The sequence below is a fragment of the Cnephaeus nilssonii genome (genome assembly GCF_951640355.1).
Source record: "Cnephaeus nilssonii genome assembly, chromosome: 3".
NCBI lineage: Eukaryota > Metazoa > Chordata > Mammalia > Chiroptera > Vespertilionidae > Cnephaeus > Cnephaeus nilssonii.
The window spans coordinates 53,653,220-53,674,205 of record NC_137074.1 but is presented as its reverse complement, the minus strand read 5'-3'; the positions used below and the strand labels follow the sequence as shown (position 1 = coordinate 53,674,205).

Here is a 20,986-nt window from a genome sequence, read left to right as displayed (position 1 = left end):
AAAGAATTTTCAGTAACTACCAGAGGCTCGCCCCGATGACAGCAACCTGCGCCCCACTTTGGTCTGGCGCCCCCACTCACCTGCTCTACCATCCCACCACGGCTGACGCCCACCATGTTCCACCCCCCCCCCCCCCCCGGTGGCCAGCACACATCATAGCAACCGGTTGTTTGGCTGGTCTGCTATTCAGTCTATTTGTATATTAGGGTTTTATATATATATATACATACCTACTTTGAGACCTGAGTTCAACAAGACAGTTAGGAGAACTTCTTATGATAGATTAATTAGTTATCAATGTATTGCCTTTCAGCTCCCAATTCACTTTATACTGCCCTGCTTTAGTCACTAGAACATTTCTCTTACCAGCTGCCCAAGCTTAAGCTTTGTCAGTAGAGGGCACTGGAGGTACTTTAGAGGAAGACGGAGCTTTTCTTTCAAGTTCCAGTGTGTACCTCAAGGCTTGTTCCTGTGGCATACAGGACCCAATATCCTTTCCCCACAAGCTGAGACTATGATGAGGCAAGAGAGATGCCTAGGGCATAAAATTTGAGCCTGAGTGATGCCTTAAATTTGGGGCATCTGTTTAGATTTAATCCCAGGCATCACTATAGTCTGGCCCTAATCACCCTCCAGTGAATTTAAGTTGTATCACCCCCACATATGGCTTCCCAGTAAGTTCCACCACCATGGCAACTCAGTTAGTGTGGAGATCTTCTGGATTTGTTCCTTTCTTGGATGCTCTCTGCCTTAGTACTAGAGGTACTAAATTTATTAGTACTTTTATAATCAAAGAAAAAGACAATAAAGTTACAATTTCAAAAATCAGATTGCTGCTCAATGTGTGTTTTTCTTCTGAAATTGCAACCAAGCAAAGATTAAGCATGTTGTGGAAACGTGTATATTCAAATTAAATTTGCTATTTTTATTTGTATTACATGAAACAGCAACCATTAACTGTGCTAGGCATTATGCTGAATACTTTAACCTAAATGAGAACTTATGAGGTTAATGCTAACATCTGAATTTTGCAGGTGAGCAAAGTGAGGCAAAGAACAGTAACTAGTTAGAAAATGGAAGAACAGAATTCAAGTTTGTGTGGCTCCAAAATTTAAACACTTTCCAAAACTGTTATATAAAAACTAAAGAATAAAATGTATAATATAATCTATGGTACAATTCCAAAGAGAAAAAAATATTACAGAAAAAGTGGATTATAAGCTAGATATTACAAAACAAGCCAAGATTTGAATAGTCAGGATATGACATGAAGTGACAAATACAAAGACATGGGCAACTACAGCATATTGAGAGAAGAGACAGTCTACGGAAAAGGATAAGAAGAAATGAATGTAGTGGGTTCAAATCAGAGGGCTTTAGATGGTGATAAAGATTACACCTGACAAGGAATGAAGGGGTCACAGAATTCATGATCAAATTATATCAGTCTAGAAGCAGTATCTTAGACTAAAAAGAAAAGGAAGAAGGCAATGAGACCATTTCAGCTGCTACTGCAATATTCAAACTGACATGATAAAAGATTGGGTGAGGAACAAAGAAATGTGAAAGTACTGTATTCAAACAAAAGACAAAGATTAAAGAGATGAGCAATCCATTATTATGCCAAAGTTTTAAGATCAGATGAGAAAGATTAATGAGCAAGTCTCATTAACAAGCATAAAATTGATTAAAAGGAGAAAAATATGGGATAGAATTCTTTTTCTAGGTACTTCCTATTTCAAACTATTATAGCCATTGTTCCCATACTTGTTAACCTTTTCACTACCATTTCTTTCTCATTGATGGCTTCTTATCCTCTACACCTTCTAGCAAGCCTAGATCACCCGTTGCCCCTCCATCCCCTTTCTACCTTTGAATAAACTTTCATTAGATTATCTCAGTTTTAGCAATTGTACTACTTTTCATTTTTTTATCTGTCATCCTATCCTATATAATAAAAGCTCAGCGACCGTAATGGCAGAACAACCAGAATGACTGATCAACCAGTCACTATGAGGTGCACTGATCACCTCTTGGTTTCTGCCCGAAGTGGGTGGTGGTGGGGCCGGCGAGTGGGCGGAATGGCCAACCTCTTGGTCCCTCCCCCTGGCCGGCAGGCTCCGATTGCCCGATGGTGAATGGGGACCCGGGGGTGGGTGGCGGGGGATGCAGGCAGCCTCAGACCAAGGCCCCCACCCTGCTGGTCGCCCAACACACAGAGGGCAACCCATGGTGGGGGCGGGGCCACGAGCGGGCGGGACAGCCAGCCTCCAAGTCCCTCCCCGCTTGCTGTCAGGCTCCAATCACCGGCCCCATGGCAAACTGCGAACCCAAGTGAGTGGTGGCGGGGGGCAAGGCTGGCTGCCGGCAGCTGGGGAAGATGGCCCTGATTGCAGGCTAGGCCTAGGGACGGTACCCATGCATGAATTTTGTGCTTCAACCCTCTAGTCTATATACATAAAAGGCTAAGTGACCAACCGTCCGTCCAACCAACCTGCCGGTACATATGATGCTCACTGACAATTTAACAATAAACGTTGACTCGCACATGCGTGATAACATATAAAGCTCTCGCTGGTGCCAATAGTAGGCGTGTGTTTCGATCTGTCATTGTGGATTGTGAATTTAGTTTTATTCCCTCTGTGTTGTGTCTTGTCGTGTTGTATTTTGTGCCTTTTGGTCAATGCGGTAGAGAGTGAGCCACATAACCAGACACCCTGAGAGGAATGAAAATGGGGAGACAAAGAAACAGCCCTCATACGAAAGAAAAAGAGGAATCACCAGAAAAGGAAGTAAACGAAATGGAGGCAAGCAATTTGTCAGAAAAAGATTTCAGAGCAATGGTCATAAGGACGCTGAAAGGATGGAAGACAAATTCAACAACATGTGTAAGAACCAAGAGGAAATGAAGAACCAAGAAGAAATAAAGAATGACATAGCTGCAATAAAGAACACAATAGAAAGCATCAACAGTAGACTAGAAGAAGCTGAGCACTGCATCAGTGAGCTAGAAGGCAAGGTAGGAAAAAACACCCAAGCAGAGCAGTAACTGGAAAAAAAATGTAAAATACAGGAGGAGAGCCTAAGGGAACTTTGGGACAACATAAAATGAAACAGTATCTGAGTAATAGGGGTGCCATAAGGAAAAGAAACTGAGAAAGGAATAGAAAACATGTTTGAAGAAATAATGACAGAAAACTTCCCTGATTATGAAGAAAAAACTCACACAAGTCCAAGAAGCTAACAGGGTCCCAAACAAGATGAACCCCAAAAAACCAACAACAAGACACATCATAATTAAATTGGCAAACACCAACAACAAAGAATCTTAAAAGCTGGCACAGAGAGACAGAAAGTTACCTATAAGGGCTCTCCCATTAGACTATCAACTGATTTCTCAATAGAAACACATCAGGCCAGAAGGGAATGGAATGAAATATACAAAGTGATGCAAAGCAAGGGACTGAATCCAAAAATACTATACGCAGCAAGGCTATCATTCAAAATTGAAGGTGAAATCAGCAGCTTCACAGACAAAAAATGGCTAAGGGAGTTTATTATCACTAAACCAGCAATGCAAGAAATCCTAAAGGGACTGCTGTAAAAAGAAGAAATAGGAAGGGAAGTAGGAACATAGGCATAAAGAATAAAAATGGCGACAAATACCTATCTATCTATATATAGAAAACCCTAATATGCAAATAGACCAAACAGCAAAACAACCGAACAACCAGTCGCTATGACGACCACCGGGGGCACGCACGGAACATGGTGGGCGTCAGCAGCAGGCAGCAGAGAGGGGAACATGGTGGGCACTGGCTGTGGTGGGATGGTAGAGTGGATGAGTGGGGGTGCCAGACCAAGGCAGGGCCCTGGTCACTGTCATTGGGGCGAGCCTCTGGTGGTTACTGAAAAGTCTTTGCTCCCGTGTGCCACGGTCCCGCCTAGTGTTCACACCTGCTGCTGGCGTCGGCCCCGCTCACACCCGCTGCCAACCCCAATCGCCCCTCAGGGCTTCTCCACCTCCCCCTGTTCCTAAGGGGCAATCGGGGCCAGCAGCCGCCTCTTGCACCTGCTGCCAGCGACAGTCCCGCTCACACCTGCTGCCAGAGCTGGAGCCACTGCACACACCCGATGCCGGCGCCCAGCACCGGTCCCGATCACTCAGCACCATCCGCGGGTGTGAGCGGTGGCTGCCGGCCCTGATCGTCCTGAGGGCTTCTCCCCCTCCCCCTGCTCCTGAGGGGTGACTGGGCAGCAGCTGCCACTTGCCCCCATTGACGGTGGTGCCAGCCCCACTCACACCTGCTGTTGGTGCCGGCTCCAATCACTCCGTGCTGTCAGCGGGTGCGAGCGGGGCCAGTGCCATCACCGTGTGGGAGTGGCAACAGCAGGAGCAGGGCTGCCGGCAGACAGGGGGCCACAGCAGGAGGGGCTGGGCGGGGGCACAGAGGATGGGCTGAGACCTGTCCCCGTGCCCACAGCAGCCTCACAGCCCACAGTTTTTTTCAAGCTGCACCAATTTGTGCATTGGGCCCCTGGTCAATAATAACCTTAAATGTAAATGGATTAAATGCTCCAATCAAAAGACATAGGCTAGCTGAATGGATAAGAAATCATGACCTATATATCTGCTGTCTACAAAAGACCCACCTCAGAACAAAGAACTCACACAGACTGATAGACTGATAGTGAAAGGATGAAAAAAAAAATTCAGGCAAATGGAAATGAAAAGAAAGCTGGGGTAGCAATACTTGTATCTGACAAATTAGACCTCAAAGTGAAGGCCATAACAAGAGATAAGGAAGGTCACTTCATAATACTAAAGGGAGCAATTCAACAAGAGGATATAACTCTGATAAACATATATGCACCCAATATAGGAGCACCCAAATACATTAAAAAAAAAAAACTCCTGGAAGATATCAAGGGAGAGATAGACAGCAATACAGTCATATTAGGGGGCTTTAATACCCCACTGACACCACTGGAAAAGTCCTCTAAACAAAAAATCAGCAAAGAAACATCAATCCTAGATGACCCACTAGATCAGATGGAATTAATTGACATCTTCAGAACATTCCACCCCAAAGCTACAGAATATACATTTTTCTCAAATGTGTATTTGTATACACAGGACATTTTCAAAGATAGACCACATATTGGGATATAGGCAAAGTCTTTTCAAATTCAAGAAGATAGAAATCATATCAAGCATCTTCTCAGATCACAATGGCATAAAATTAGAAATGAACTACAATAAAAACAATGAAAAAAAATTGAACACTTGGAGGCTAAATAGCATGCTATTAAACAATGGTTGGGTTACCAAAGAGATCAAAGAAGAAATAAAAAGCATCCTGGTAACAAACGACAATGAAAACACAACAATCCAAAATCTATGGGACACAGTGAAAGCAGTCTTGAGAGGGAAGTTCATAGCTCTACAGGCCTACTGCAAAAAACAAGAAAAAAATGGTAATAAATTATCTAACCCTACAACTCAAAGAATTAGAAAGAGAGCAACAAGAAAAGCCCAGAGTGGGCAGAAGGAAGGAAATAATAAAGATCAGAGCGGCAATAAACGACATAGAGACCAAGAAAACAATACAAAAGATCAATAAAACCAAGAGCTGGCTCTTTGAAAGGATAAACAAGATTGATGAACCTCTAGCCAGGCTCACCAAGAAGCAAAGAGAGGACCAAAATAAACAAAATCAGAAATGAAAGAGGTGAAGTAACAACCGACCCCACAGAAATACAAAGGATTTTGAAAAAATACTATGAACTACTCTATTCCAACAAATTGGTCAACCTAGATGAAATGGACATATTCTTAGAAAAATACAAGCTTCCAAAACTCAATCAGGAAGAATCAAAAAACCTGAATAGGCTGATAACTATGGAAGAAATTGAAGCAGTAATCAAAAATCTTCCAGCAAACAAAAGCCCTGGTCCAGATGGCTTTATAGGAGAGTTCTACACCAAGCATTCAAAGAAGAACTAAAATCTATCCTCCTCTGACTATTCCAAAAAACTCAAGAGGAAGGCACACTTACAAGCTCTTTCTATGAAGCCAGCATTACCCTAATTCCAAAACCAGATCAAGACACCACCAAAAAAGAGAGAGAGAGAGAGAGAGAGAGAGAGAACTGAGAACTACAGGCCAATATCCTTGATGAACATAGATGCTAAAATCCTCAACAAAATTCTAGCAAATCGAATCCAGTATTACATTAGAAAGATCATACACCATGACCAAGTGGGATTTATTCCAGGGATGCAAGGATGTTTCAATAAATGTGATACATCACATAAACAAATTGAGAGTTAAAAATCACATAATCATATCAATCGATGCAGACACCCTTTCTTGATAAAAACTCTCAGCAAACTAGGAATACAGGGATCATACCTCAACATAATAAAAGCCTTATATGACAAACTTACAGCCAACATCATACTCAATAAGCAAAAACTAAATCCATTTCCCCCAAGAACAGGAACAAGACAGGGATGCCTACTTTCACCACTCCTATTTGATATAGCACTGGAAGTGCTAGCCATAGCAATCAGACAAGACGAAATAATAGGCATCCAAATTGGAAAAGAAGTAAAACTGACCTTATTCACAGATGACATGATACTGCAGATAGAAAACCCCAAAGAGTCCATCGAAAAGCTACTAGACTTAATAAATGAATTCGGCAATGTAGCAGGATACAAAATTAACACCCAGAAATCTATCGCTTTTTTATACACCAATAATGAACTCACAGAAAGAGAAACTAAAAAAACAATCCCATTTACCATTGTACCAAAAAAAAAATTAAGATAACCTAGGAATAAACTTAACTAATGGAACTATAGGACATTGAAAAAAGAGATAGAGGAAGACATAAACAAATGGAAGAACATACCGTGTTCATGGATTGGTAGAATCAACATCATTAAAATGTCCATAGTACGCAAAGCAATTTATAGATTCAATGCAATCCCCATTAAAATACCAATGGCATATTTCATAGACCTAGAACAAACTCTCCAAAAATTCATCTGGAATAAAAAAAGAGCTCGAATAGCCACAGCAATCCTGAGAAAGAAGAACAAAGTTGGAGGGATCACAATACCAGATATTAAGCTATATTACAAAGCCACGGTTCTCAAAACTGCCTGGTACTGGCACAAGAACAAACATATAGACCAATGGAACAGAACAGAGAACCCAGAAACCGACCCAAGACATTATGCTCAATTAATATTTAACAAAGGAGGCAAGAGCAAACAATGGAGTCAAGACAGTCTCTTCAATAAATGGTGCTGGGAAATTTGGTCAGATACATGCAAAAAATGAAACTAGATCACCAACTTACACGATACACAAAAACAAACTCAAAATGGTTAAAGGACTTAAATGTAAGACGGGAAAACATAAAAATCTTAGAAGAATCCATAGGCAGCAAAATATCAGACATATGTCGAAGCAATATCTTTACCGATACAGCCCCTAGGGCAATGGAAACTAAGGAGAAAATAAACAAATGGGACTACATCAAAATAAAAAGCTTCTGCAAAGCAAAAAGAAACCATCAACAAAACAACAAGAAACCCCACTTCATGGGAGAACATATTTGCCAATGCTATTTCAGATAAGGGTTTAATCTTCAAAATTTACTGGGAACTCATACAACTTAACAAAAGGAAGAAACCATAAATAATCCAATCAAAAAATGGGCTAAGGACCTAAATAGACACTTTTCGAAAGAGGACATACAGAAGGCCAAGAGACATATAAAAATATGCTCAAAGTCACTAATCATCCGTGAGATGCAAATCAAAACGACAATGAAGTATCATCTCATACCTGTCAGAATGGCTATCATAAAGAAACCCTCCAACAAATGACTAGTGCTGGTGAGGATGTGGAGAAAAAGGAACCCTCGTACACTGCTGGTGGGAATGCAGACTGGTGCAGCCACCGTGGAAAACAGTATGGAGTTTCCTCAAAAAGTTATAAATGGAGCTCCCATTTGACCCAGTAATCCCACTTCTAGGACTATATCCCAAGAAACCAGAAACACCAATCAGAAAGAATATATGCATCCCTATGTTCATAGCAGCACAATTTACAATAGCTAAGATTTGGAAACAGCCTAAGTGCCCATCAGCAGATGAGTGGATTAAAAAATGGTGGTACAGCCCTAACAGGTTTGGCCCAGTGGATAGCGCATCGGCCTGCGGACTAAAGGGTCCCAGGTTCAATTCCAGTCAAGGGCATGTACCTTGGTTGTGGGCATATCCCCAGTGGGGGGTGTGCAGGAGGCAGCTGATCGATGTTTCTCTCTTATCAATGTTTCTAACTCTCTCCCTTCCTCTCTGTAAAAAAAATCAATAAAATATATTTTAAAACAAAACAAAACAAAACAAAAAACAGTGGTACATCTACACAATGAAATACTACGCTGCTATAAAAAAGAAGGAACTTTTACCATGTGCAACAGCATGGATGGAACTGGAAAGCATCATGCTAAGCAAAATAAGCCAGTCGGAGAAAGATAAATATCATAAGAGCTCACTCATGTGGGATATAATGATCAATGTAAAGTGATGAACAAAAATAGATCCAGAGACAAGGGGCAGGGGAAGGGGGTATTAGAAATTAACCAAAGGCCTTGTATGCATGCATATTAGCATAACCAATGGACACAGACCCTGGGGCGGTAGGGGCATGCCCTCGGGGGTGGGAGTGGCCGGTGGTGGGTGGTCAATCAGAGGAAAAGAAGACATATGAAATACTTTAAACAATAAGAAAAAAGGCTAAGTGACCGACGGCACATATGTCCGACTGACCTACCAGTACATATGATGCCCACTGGCAATTTAAAAATACATGCTGACTCGTGCATGTGCAATACATATAAAGCTCTCGCTGGCGCCAATTGCACGCATGTTTTAATTTTATAATACTATATTACATATACTATTTTGAGATGCAATTTTTTGCAGTAACGTAACTACCGCACAAATCTTTCTTCTAATTAATTTCTTTTCAATATGCATGAATCTGTGCACCAGGCCACTAGTGTTTCATAAAGACCTATACATACTGCCCCAATTCTCTACCTTCTTACTCTCTGTAACTGCCTTATATTCTGAAAAGCACAATAAAGAAGTACTAAAGACATCATCTAATGCAATAGTCTTTTATAAGTTTTTATCTACTTAGTCCCTCTAGAACGTTCTCTTCTGTCTTTCCAGAGCACCTTCATTCTCAATACTTCAATTAGTACCTCTATGAAGTTCCTTTCACATTTCCAGTTATACTACAGTAGCAGTTTAAGACTAGCTATGCATCAGAACCACACATGGAACTTTTAAAAAAATCCCTAGGCCCTACTTCTGTAGATTCTGGTTCAGTAGCAATGGAGTGTAGCCAGAACATTGGTCTATTTTATAAAGCTCTACAGGTTCAAATAAGGTTGAGAATAATTAGAACCAGAAGCAGAATTTTTCATCTTTCCTTTGAATCCTTAGCTTAATCCCTTCATGAATTTCTTTCACACACATCTATGTGCCTCAATAATTTCTGGAGTCTGATCACTTACATGAAGATATGAGGGGTTTTCTGGGAAATATCATATCACAGCACCGTGTATGCAATCATATTACTGACTCCTTTCTGAAGCAACATAAAATATTCCCCTGTCTCTTATACCTCTAAAAGAAATAGCTTTCTCCAACTTTTTGGTCTCAGGACCTCTTTATGCTCTTATAAACTACTGAAGACTCTAAAGAGTTTTTGTTTCTGTGGGTTTATGTTTACTGATACTTAATATACTAGAAATGAAAACTAAGATATTTAAAAACTATTATTTCATTAAAACAATAAGCCAATTACATGTAGAATAACTTATTTTTATTAAAAAAATTATCACACCATCATGTAGATCCCGGAAAAGTCTACTGTACATTTATGAGAGTAAGAGTAAAAATAGTTACAGTAATGTCTTAGTATTATTATAAAACTAGTTTTGACCTGAGGACCCCTCAAGTCTTGGGATTCCCCAGGGTCCGTAACAATACTTTGAGAACTGTTGCTACCTATCATCCAGGATATTTAGATTGTTGGTACCAGTATTTATTGAGTGACTAAATTATATTTGGCCACAATTAGAGAGACTTTAATCATTCATTTATTCATCCATCCAAAATAATTTATTTTTATTTTATTTTATTTAAAATATATTTTATTTATTTTCTACAGAGAGGAAGGGAGAGGGAGAGAGTCGGAAACATCCATAAGAGAGGAACATTAATCAGTTGCCTCCTGCGCACCCCCCACCGGGGATGTGCCCGCAACCAAGGCACATGCCCCTGACCGGAATCGAACCCGGGACCCTTCAATCCGCAGGTCGACGCTCTATCCACTGAGCCAAACCGGCTAGGGCCAAAATAATTTATTAAGTATATGCTACGAGCTCTCTGTCCTACTTGTGCTCTTACTTCACTGACATTACAATGTGGAAATCTGAACTTTTGCTAACCAGAGCTTAAGACAATCCCATATTTCTCTGCACATTCAGTGACAGCAGCAGCTGTTCTATTTTAGGCCCTGTCACATGTAAGTGGAGAACATACAAGCACAAATTCAATCTTATAAGATTCTAAGCTGCCCCTATATATCATTTATCTCTAGACTCAGATCATAACCTCCAGTTAAAAGTAAAAACTTTTCTTGCCCTAGCCAGTTTGGCTCAGTAGATAGAGCAATCGGCCCATAGACTGTCCCGGGTTCAATTTCGGTCAAGGGCATGTACCTTGATCCCCAACCCTGGTTGGGGTGCATGCTGGAGGCAACCAATTGATGTGTCTCTCTCTCTGTCTCACCCATCCCTTCCACTCTCTCTAAAATAAATGGGAAAATATCCTTGGATGAAGATTAACAACAACAAAAAAAGTAAAACCTTTTCTGATCCTTTATGGACCAGATCCTATTTCACCTCATCTATTAAATCACCACTGATCTTCTTAGATCAACCTCCCTACCTAAAGTCCTATGTCAGAATTTCTCTTATAACATTTCTCAATTCTGTGTTTTCTATCCAATTTGTTACCAGAAATTCCTTGAGTAAAAGACTGCACCTTTATATATCCTGAGAACCTGGTCAGTTCAAAGGGTTTATCAGGTCTTTAACATATAGTTAGCACAATGAATATATTTCTGGCTTCTATGAACTCTAAAATTATAAAACAAATTATATATAAAATATGGTATACTATGTAATATTTATTTTTAAATATAAATCACTGGAATTAAATATCCTTTTGTTATACCTAAATATCTGTCATGAAATGTACTCACTTGGGTTCAGCTATTCAAGAAATTATTAAAGAATACATTTCTTTGCAGGGTGTAATTTTAGCTACAGACTCTATTTAAAAAAATATGTATTTTGAGGATATGTTGGCATGTTAGCTGTTAATCAGAGAACTAATTATGTTTGACCTACTGGATATTATTTCTTATGTTTTTCAACATATAGGATAAAAAATTAATTTAGAAGCTAGTTTACCAAACATTTTTTCATATGTATAAAAAAGATCTAGAGTTATAAAATTTTGAATAAAGGTTCATTCTAAAATGCTGATATAACAGCTAAAAAAGTTAACTAGTCATATATAATTAAGTGTTCAGTTACTACCTTAAATCCATTTTGGAACAATATGGTTATAAATAAACTAGAGGCCTGGTGCACCAATTCATGCAAGGGTGGGGTCCCTCTGGGTGGCCTACAGGAATCAGGTTGAAACCCGCAGTCCAATGAGCTCCTACCTGCTGCTCCTGCTCATCCCAGCCCCACTGTGCCTGCTGTGATCCATCAGGAGAGGCACGCGCTGCCGCAGCAGTGCTCACCAGCCATGAGCCCTGCGTCTGGCGCCCTACCAAGGGGAGTGGCCTGCAGGATCAGGTTGAAACCGGCTCTCTGACATCCCCCAGGGGTCCTGGATTGTGGATTGCAAGAGGGCACAGGCCAGGCTGAGGGACCCCACCGGTGCACGATCAGACTGGGGATCGAGCCAGGGAGGGACCAAAGGAGGGCTCCAGGGCATGTCCAGCCCATCTCGCTCAGTCCCGATTGGCTGGACCCTAGCAGCAAGCTAACCTACCAGTTGGAGCACCCGCCCCCTGGTGGTCAGTGCATGTCATAGCGAGTGGTTGAGTAGCCTTAACATATCACATTAGCATACTAGAGGCCCATTGCATGAAGATTCATGCAAGAATAGGCCTTCCTTCCCTTGGCTTCGCTCCCGGCTGCCTGGTAGCCTGCTAGTCCTTGCTCCTGGCCGCCTGGGAGCCTGCAAGTCCTCACTCCCAGCCACCCGGGAGCCTGCAAGTCCTTGCTCCCGGCCGCCCGGGAGCCTGCAGGTCTTCGCTCCTGGCCGGAGCGCCACTCCTGTAGCTCCCTCCGCCCCCCGCCCTCCCCTCATAGCAGGCGCCCCGCCCTGCCCGGCTGCTTCACACCTGCATATGCTAATTAACTCACCATCTTTGTTGGGTTAAGTTGCATACTCACTCCTGATTGGCTGATGGGCGTTGTGAAGATATGGTCAATTTGCATATTTCTCTTTTATTAGTATAGATTACACTTTGATTGGTTGTTCAATTGTTCTGCCGTTCGGTCTATTTGCATATTACCCTTTTATTATATAGGCTAAGCTTCCCAATTACCAAAAATAACTGTATATGTAGAGTTCCAAGATCATTTAGATCACATCTAAAGCAATCAATTCTGGCCTTAGCCGGTTTGGCTCAGTGGATAGAGCGTCAGCCTGCGGACTCAAGGGTCCCAGGTTCGATTCTGGTCAAGGACATGTACCTTGGTTGCGAGCACATACCCAGTAGGGAGTGTGCAGGAGGCAGATGATCGATGTTTCTCTCTCGTCGATGTTTCTAACTCTCTATCCCTCTCCCTTTCTCTCTAAAAAATCAATAAAATATACTTTTTTAAAAAGGAATCAATTCTGGGTGTCACCTTTGGAGAATTTAACAAATCTTAAAGGTCCCAGATAATAAAATAAAGATTCAAGAAGTCATTTTCTATGCAGAATAGTAGTCTCCATAGATTTAAAAGGTTTTCATATAGAAAAGGGAGTATGCTTCCCTTATTCCTCTGTAAAATTAATAGGTAGGGCATGATTTAATTCAAGTCAAGAGAATTTTCTAGTAAATAGCTATCTGCAATAACAAAAGAAGTTGTCTTATGAGGTGGTATGCTCTTTCATGGAATATATTTAAGCTTGAGTTATATAGTCATCCATAAGATAGACTGTTAAAGGAACATTTAAGATAAAGACCTCATGATATGTAAGGTCCTTTACATATCATGGTCTTAATTTATAATTTAAATATACTTTAGACTATTTGTATATTGAGGTTTAGAAAAAATTTAAGGCAATTTAAATTTTTACCAGATTTTAAAATTAAACAAAAACTTGAGAGTAAATACAAACCCCAAACAAAGGGTACTGATCTATTTCCTCCATGTTTTAAGTATGTACCAAAAATAGTATACTATGAATCCATAAATAAGAGCTCTTTATTCTAACTTGCAAAACTTACCAGAATTCTGTTGGATTCCCCACCGTACTCTCATCCTGAATTGTCGGGCACCACTTTGCTGGAGTCTTCTATTTAGTCGTGGAAAATTCTGCTTCTTTCCTTCCTTTCGATTCAATTTGATGATATCATCTGTGATAGGGGAAATGCAATGATTATTTTCATTGTAACTTACTGACTCAATTACTCAGTCTCATTTTCTAACTGATAGATTTCCAGGTCCCTAACTTCTTTTCTACTTTGAAAACACTTCCATAAGAGGGTAATCATGGTAACAAGATAAAAACTCAAATCAGCCAAAGTTGGAAACTTATACAACTCAACACCAGGAACACAAACAATCCAATTAAAAAATGGACAAAGGCCCTAGCTGGTTTGGCTCAGTGGATAGAGCGTTGGCCTGCGGACTGAAGGGTCCGGGTTTGATTACAATCAAGGGCACATGCCCGGGTTGTGGGCTCTATCCCCAGTATGGGGTGTGCAGGGGGCAGCCAATCAATGATCCTCTCTCATCCTTGATGTTTCTATTTCTCTCTCCCTTTCCCTTCCTCTCTGAAATCAATCTTCTATCTTACCTAATAAAAGAGAAAAATGCTAATTGACCGTACCTTCGCTACGCCCAGAGCCAATCAGAGAGAGTATGCACTAACCAAACAAAGATGGCGGTTAATTTGCATACGCAGGCGCAGAGCGGAGTGAAGCCTGCTATGAGGGGAAGGGGGGCGGCGGAGGGAGCTACTCGAGTGGTGCTTCAGACAGAAGTGAGGATGTGCTGGCTCCGGGCAGCCCGGAGCGGGGAGTGGGGACTTGCTGGCTCTGGGAGGCTGGGGAGTGGGGACATGCCAGCTCCCAGGCGGCTGGGGAGCGGGGACGTGCTGGCTCCTGGGTGGCCGGGGAGCGGGGACTTGCCGGCTCCCGGGCGGCCGGGGAGCGGGAACTTGCTGGCTCCTGGGCGGCTGGGGAGTGGGGACTTGCCGGCTCTGGGTGGCCGGGGAGCGATGACTTGCCGGCTCCTGGGCGGCTGGGGAGCGATGACTTGCTGGCTCCCGGGCGGCCGGGGAGCGGGAACGTGCTGGCTCCCGGGCGAATATCGTGCAAGAATGGGCCTGTAGTGTATATATAAAAGCCTAAGCAACTGGTCAACTGTTTGACTGGTAGCTATGATGCACACTGACCAGGAGGGGGCAGATGCTCAACACACAGGCATGGAAACAAGGAACAGACTGATGAATCTCAGAGGGAAGAGGGGAGGGAAGAGGGCAGGAAGAGATTAACCAAAGATCTTATAGGCATACTAGAGGCCCGGTGCACGGATTCGTGCACTGGTGGGGTCCCTCAGCCTGGCCTGTGGGGACTGGGCTGAAACCAGTTCTCCAACATCTCCTGAGGGGTCCCGGATTGTGAGAGTATGCAGGCCAGGCCAAGGGACTCCACTGGTGCACAAATTCGTGCACTGGGCCTCTAGTAAAAATACATATTTTTAAAATGGACAAAGGACCTGATTAGACACTTCTTCTAACAGGACATACAGATGGCCAAGAGACATATGAAAAAATGCTCAAGGTCACTAATTATCAGAGAGATGCAAATAAAATCTACAATGAGGTATCAACTCACACCTGCCAGAATGGCTACTATCAATAAACCAACAAACAATAAGTGCTGGTGAGGATGTGGTAAAAAGGAAAACCTTCTGCCCTGCTGTCTGGAATGCAGACTGTTGCAGCCATTATGGAAAACAGTATGAAGTTTCCTCAAAAATTAAAAATGGAACTGCCTTTTGACCCACCAATCCCACTTTTGGGAATATATCCTAAAACTCACCAAAATAACAATCAGAAAGAATATATGCACTCCTATGTTCATAGCAGCATTATTTACAACTAGAGGCCTGGTGCACGAAATTTGTGCACGGGGGGGCGGAGGGGAGTCCTTCAACCCAGCCTGCACCCTCTCCAGTCTGGGACCCCTCGGACATCCCTCTCACAATCTGGAACCGCTGGCTCCTAACCACTTGCCTGCCTGCCTGCTTGATTGCCCCTAACTGCTTCTGCCTGCCAGCCTGATCGCCCCCTAACTGCTCCCCTGTCGGCCTGATCACCCACAACTGCCCTCCCCTGCTTAACCATATTATCTCACTAATATGTGTAATCTAATTAACAAAATAAACTGATGAACAAAATAGAACCAACTGCCCTCCCTTGCCGACCTGATCACCCACAACTGCCCTCCCCTGCCACGACCCGCCTCCTCCATGCGAGGCAGTGGAGACGCCAGGACCGGCCTCTTCCGAACTGCACAGAGCCGCAGGACCCCCAGGCCTCACGGCGCAGAGCAGCCACTGGGCCCCGCATCTGCTGTGCGCGGCCATCTTGTGGTGGCCATCTTGTGACGACGTTGCGCAAGGGCGTCACGCAAGGGCATGACACCACTTAGGCTTTTATTATATAGGATAGCCAAGATCTGGAAACAGTCCAAGTGCCCATCAGCAGATGAGTGGATAAAAAAGCTGTGGTATTTTTACATAATGGAATACTACAAGGCTGTAAAAAAAGAAGGAAATCTTACCCTTTGTGACAGCATGGATGGACCTGGAGAGTATTATGCTAAGTGAAATAAGCATTCAGAGAAAGACAAATACCATATTATCTCACTAATATGTGTAATCTAATTAACAAAATAAACTAATGAACAAAATGGAACCAGAAGCAAGAATACATGGAACATACTGGCTGGTGCCGAAGGATAGGGGGGTGGGAGTGCCTGGATAAAGAAGGTGAAGGAAATAGCTAAAGAACAAATATGCATACTCCATAGACACAGACAATAATTTGGTAAAGGCCAAGGAAGGGGAATGGGGACAGGGGACTCCTGCAATAATGTCAACATTAAAAAAATGTTTAGCCGAAACCGGTTTGGCTCAGTGGATAGAGCGTCGGCCTGCGGACTCAAGGGTCCCAGGTTCGATTCCGGTCAAGGGCATGTACCTTGGTTGCGGGCACATCCCCAGTAGGGGGTGTGCAAGAGGCAGCTGATCGATGTTTCTCTCTCATCGATGTTTCTAACTCTCTATCCCTCTCTGTAAATTAAAAAAAAAAAAATGTTTAATAAAAAAAATAACCCAAAGCAGACCTACCAATTAACAAAGATTTCTGTTATCCACACTATTTTTTCCCTGATAAAGGTAAATAAGTGAAAGCCTGTTTATAAAAATTACTAATACTTCTTTCCATAATCACAGAAATCTCCAGTTTTTAAAGATGACCAACTTTCAATAAAACCACAGGCAGTCAAAAACTAAATCATTCCAGATGAAACCAAGATGGCGACAGAAAACCTCCCCTACCTGGTAAACACCTGAACTTGCTGCCTTGCACAACCACTTCAAAACTACAACTAAAAGACAAAACGGACATCATCCAGAACCACGGGAAGGCTGGCTGAGTGGAAATTATACAACTAGAAGGAAAGAGAAAAAGCACACTGAGTCTCGGAGGAGCTGCGGAGGTGCGGAAGTGAAGTGTGGAAGTACGGAGGTATGCACTCGGAAAGGGGCTGGCAACTGAGTACGCTGTTGTCTTTTTCAATGGGGAGGGAGACACAAGCTCCCAACTGCTCTGAACTCCAGTTCCGGGTGAGACTCTGGGGACCCACACTCATACAGGGAGAAACTGGACTGTCTGGCATCGGGCCCTAACACGAGGGTGGCTTTCTCTCAGAGGTGCTTGCAGCGATCATTGCTCCTGCACAGTGCCGTGGGACACAGAAACCTGGGAACCTCTTTGGGGCAGGGTTGACGATCAGCCATTGCTGTTTGCTACGCCCTGGTGATCCCCTGAGACCCCGCCCCACCCAATTTACAATCCCACCCAAGCTGTGCGCAGAGGCTTTTGCATATGAATGGCCTGGCCCTTTGCAATCTGAAACCCAACATACTGCTACTGGGTCAGAGAGACTCAGAGCCTCCAAAAGAAGATCCAAGGCTCAATAGCAGCTTGCATTGCTTCACAGCTGGGTCTCATCTGGGCATCTCCAAACCCCAAACAAAGAGGAGGAATCTTCAGATCTCTCTGTAGCTCCTGCTGGGTGGCCTCAGGCAGTGGCTGACTTTGCACCTCCTTGGAGATCCAAGAGCCATTGTACCCAGTGGTCAGAGTGAGACCATCCAGATTACAACTCTTCAGATCCGTAAGAGACACACTCAAGAGGCAGACTCAGTGAGCATCAAAGCCCCACTGAAGCAAGTCTTGCCCCATAAGGGTGTCTCTAGCACAGAAGTTCTCCCATCATAGACACAACTGATCCTCACAGCCAATTGGCCTGGAGGTCAATTCCTCCCAGTGATACCAACAACAATCAAGGCTTAACTACAACAAGACTGTGCACACAGCCCACAAAGGGGTGCACCAAGATTGTCCACCTCAGGTAACTAGGGAGGCTGAGCCACTGGGCCCTATAGGACACCTACCACACAAAGCCACTCTATCAACATAGGGGAAGCAGCCAAAATGTGGAGACAAAGAAACGGGTCACAAAAGACAGAAATGGAGGAAAGCAAACTACTGGATATAGAGTTCAAAACCACGGTTATAAGGTTACTCAAGAATATTCTAGAAACCTCCCAGAAATTTAGTGAGATCCTCAAGGATATGAAAAAGGACCAACTAGAAATTAAGCATACACTGACTGAAATAAATAATATACAGAGATGCAATAGCAGACTAGACGATCCCAAGAATAAAGTCAAAGATTTGAAATATGAAGAAGCAAAAAACACCCAACTGGAAAAGCAAGAAGAAAAAAGAATCCAAAAATATGAAGATAGTGTAAGGAGCCTCTGGGACAACTTCAAGCATACCAACATCCGAATTATGGGGGTGCCAGAAGGAGAGAGCAAGATATTGAAAACATATTTGAAGAAATAATGACAGAAAACCTCCTCTACCTGGTGAAAGAAACAGACCTAAAAGTCCAGGAAGCGCACAGAACCCCAAACAAAAGGAATCCAAAGAGGACCACAGCAAGACACATCATAATTATATAATACCTATCAACAAGTGAATCTAAAAATCAAGTGAATAAAACATCTGATGAACAGAATAAACTGGTGAATATAATAGAATCAGGGGCATAAAAAGGCAGTGGACTAACAATTCTCGAGGGGAAGGGGATGTAGTGGGTGCGGGAAGAGATTGGACAAAAATTGTACACCTATGGATGAGGATGGGGGCGGGTAAGGGCAGAGGGTGGGGTGGGAACCAGGTGGAGGGGAGCTATAGGGGGAAAAAAGAGGAACAACTGTAATAATCTGAACAATAAAGATTTATTTAAAAAATAAATAAATCATTCCATTAAAAGACAAAATGTATAAGTTCATCTCAATTCAGCAAATATTTATTAAGCATACACTATGCTCAATAAATATATGTGGCAGACTATGCCTTAACAGAAACAAACCAAAGTAATACATGACCCTGTTATCAATAAGTTTAAAATTATTAATGCAAACAGACATGTAAATACAAAATTAAATAAGTACCATAAAAAAGATACACAAAAGAAAGTATTATTGGTTTCTGTTCCTCTAGCAAAGTTACCTTATTTTCCTTTCTACACTGCTCTCATTTTCCAAAACACTTTCAAAGTGCCCCAAGGTAATCCCACAAGCCTCACATGGCTCTAACACCACAAGAGAACAATGTGAAGATCAGGAAACAATATTTTCTCCAGATTCCCATTTACCTCTGTTAAAAGGAGGTTACTGCCCAGCTGTTGTCCCTCAGTGGTTGAGCAATGACCTACAAACCAGGAGGTACAGGTTAGATTCTCGGTCAGGGCACATGCCCAGGTTTCGGGCTTGATCCCTAGTGTGGGGCATGCAGGAGGCAGCCGATCAATGATTCTCTCTCATCACTGACATTTCTATCTCTCTCTCCCTCTCCCTTCCTCGCTGAAATCAATAAAAATATATATATATATTTTAAAGGAGGTTACTAGAACTGGGAATAGAGTCAATAATATTTTTAAAACTATTCACAGTGTAGATGGTTAATACACTTATTGTGGTAATCACATCAAAAGGTATATAAATGTTGAATCACTATGTTGAACACCTGAAACTAATACAATATTGTATGCCAATTATACTTCAATAACTTTTTAAAAGGTTACTAGAAGCCAAAAATATTCATTAAAGAAATATCCAAACAATTTCTCTACAGTCCCAACTTCCAATATTAATTCTGATGACTGAAAATAGAGCAAATAAACCAAAAAAATTGAACATGGTCAACAACTTAAAAAAAATTTCACAAAACTAATTTAACCCCAGGAATTTTCCCCAAAAAAACCTGTTCTAAACAGTCTATCTGAAGTCAAAAAAGGAAACTTACAGGGATCCTTTCTTATGTATTATTACTCTACCTCATCCATCAGCAATCTTTATTCATATAAAATAATTCATATCCCCCTGAAGTACTTCATTATCTTCTGGAGATTAACCCTTCAACTACAAAAGAGTTAATCAAAGTTAGACACTCAAAAAATGAAAAGGTTTAACGAATATCAGGTATATGAGCATGTTAAATTCTCAGTGAGCAGAAAAAAATAGACACTTCTTTTGAAACACTTTAAAACAAGATACGGTGCTATTCTTCACCAGAAGTCTAAAATCTCAGAGCCTTGAGAGTACACATAAAAAAATGAATTTGGTCTGAGGACCATTAAAAAAAGGGGGGCCAAAACTGGTTTGGCTCAGTGGATAGAGTGTCGGTCTACGGACTGAAAGGTCCCAGGTTCGATTCCGGTCAAGGGCATGTACATTGGTTGTGGGCACATCCCCGGTGGGGGGTGTGCAGGAGGCAGCTGGTCGATGTTTCTCTCTCATCGATGTTTCTAGCTCTCTATCCCTCTTCCTTCCTCTCTGTAAAAAAATCAATAAAATATATTAAAAAAAAAAGGGGGGGGGGGGAGGGCAGGGTATAATTTTGCCAGAGGGAAGCAGTGCTGGCAGGCAAGGGAAGAAAGGCCTACTCTTGCAAGAATTTCGTGCATCGGGCCTCTAGTTTTAAAATAAAGCAGTATAGAGTATAAACATAACTAAAAACTAAAAGTAGGAAAGCATATCAACTATAAAATTATGTTTAAACATTTTATCTAAATCCTCAAGTTAAATGAGCTACTATGACAAAGAGGATTATTCCAATCTAAAAGGAAGAGAATGGCTTTCTCCTACTCAAGGAGCAGATAGGGTAGTTATAAGAAGAAAAAAATACATTATGATGAGCTACTTTAATAAAAAAGTTTCTTCCATAACACTATATGGTTCTAATAATAGTAATAGTATGAACTGAGTACTAACAGGCATTG

At 42.1% G+C, this 20,986-nt stretch overlaps 1 protein-coding gene across 1 annotated transcript in view; it reads right to left on the bottom strand.

Annotated features, from left to right (window-relative positions):
• FYTTD1 (forty-two-three domain containing 1) overlaps positions 1-20,986 on the bottom strand; it is a 38,307-nt gene that overhangs the window by 16,127 nt on the left and 1,194 nt on the right. The window contains exon 2 of the mRNA XM_079766423.1: positions 13,622-13,750. Within this exon, the coding sequence (XP_079622549.1) occupies positions 13,622-13,750 (129 nt within the window). The remainder of the gene's footprint in view (positions 1-13,621; positions 13,751-20,986) is intronic.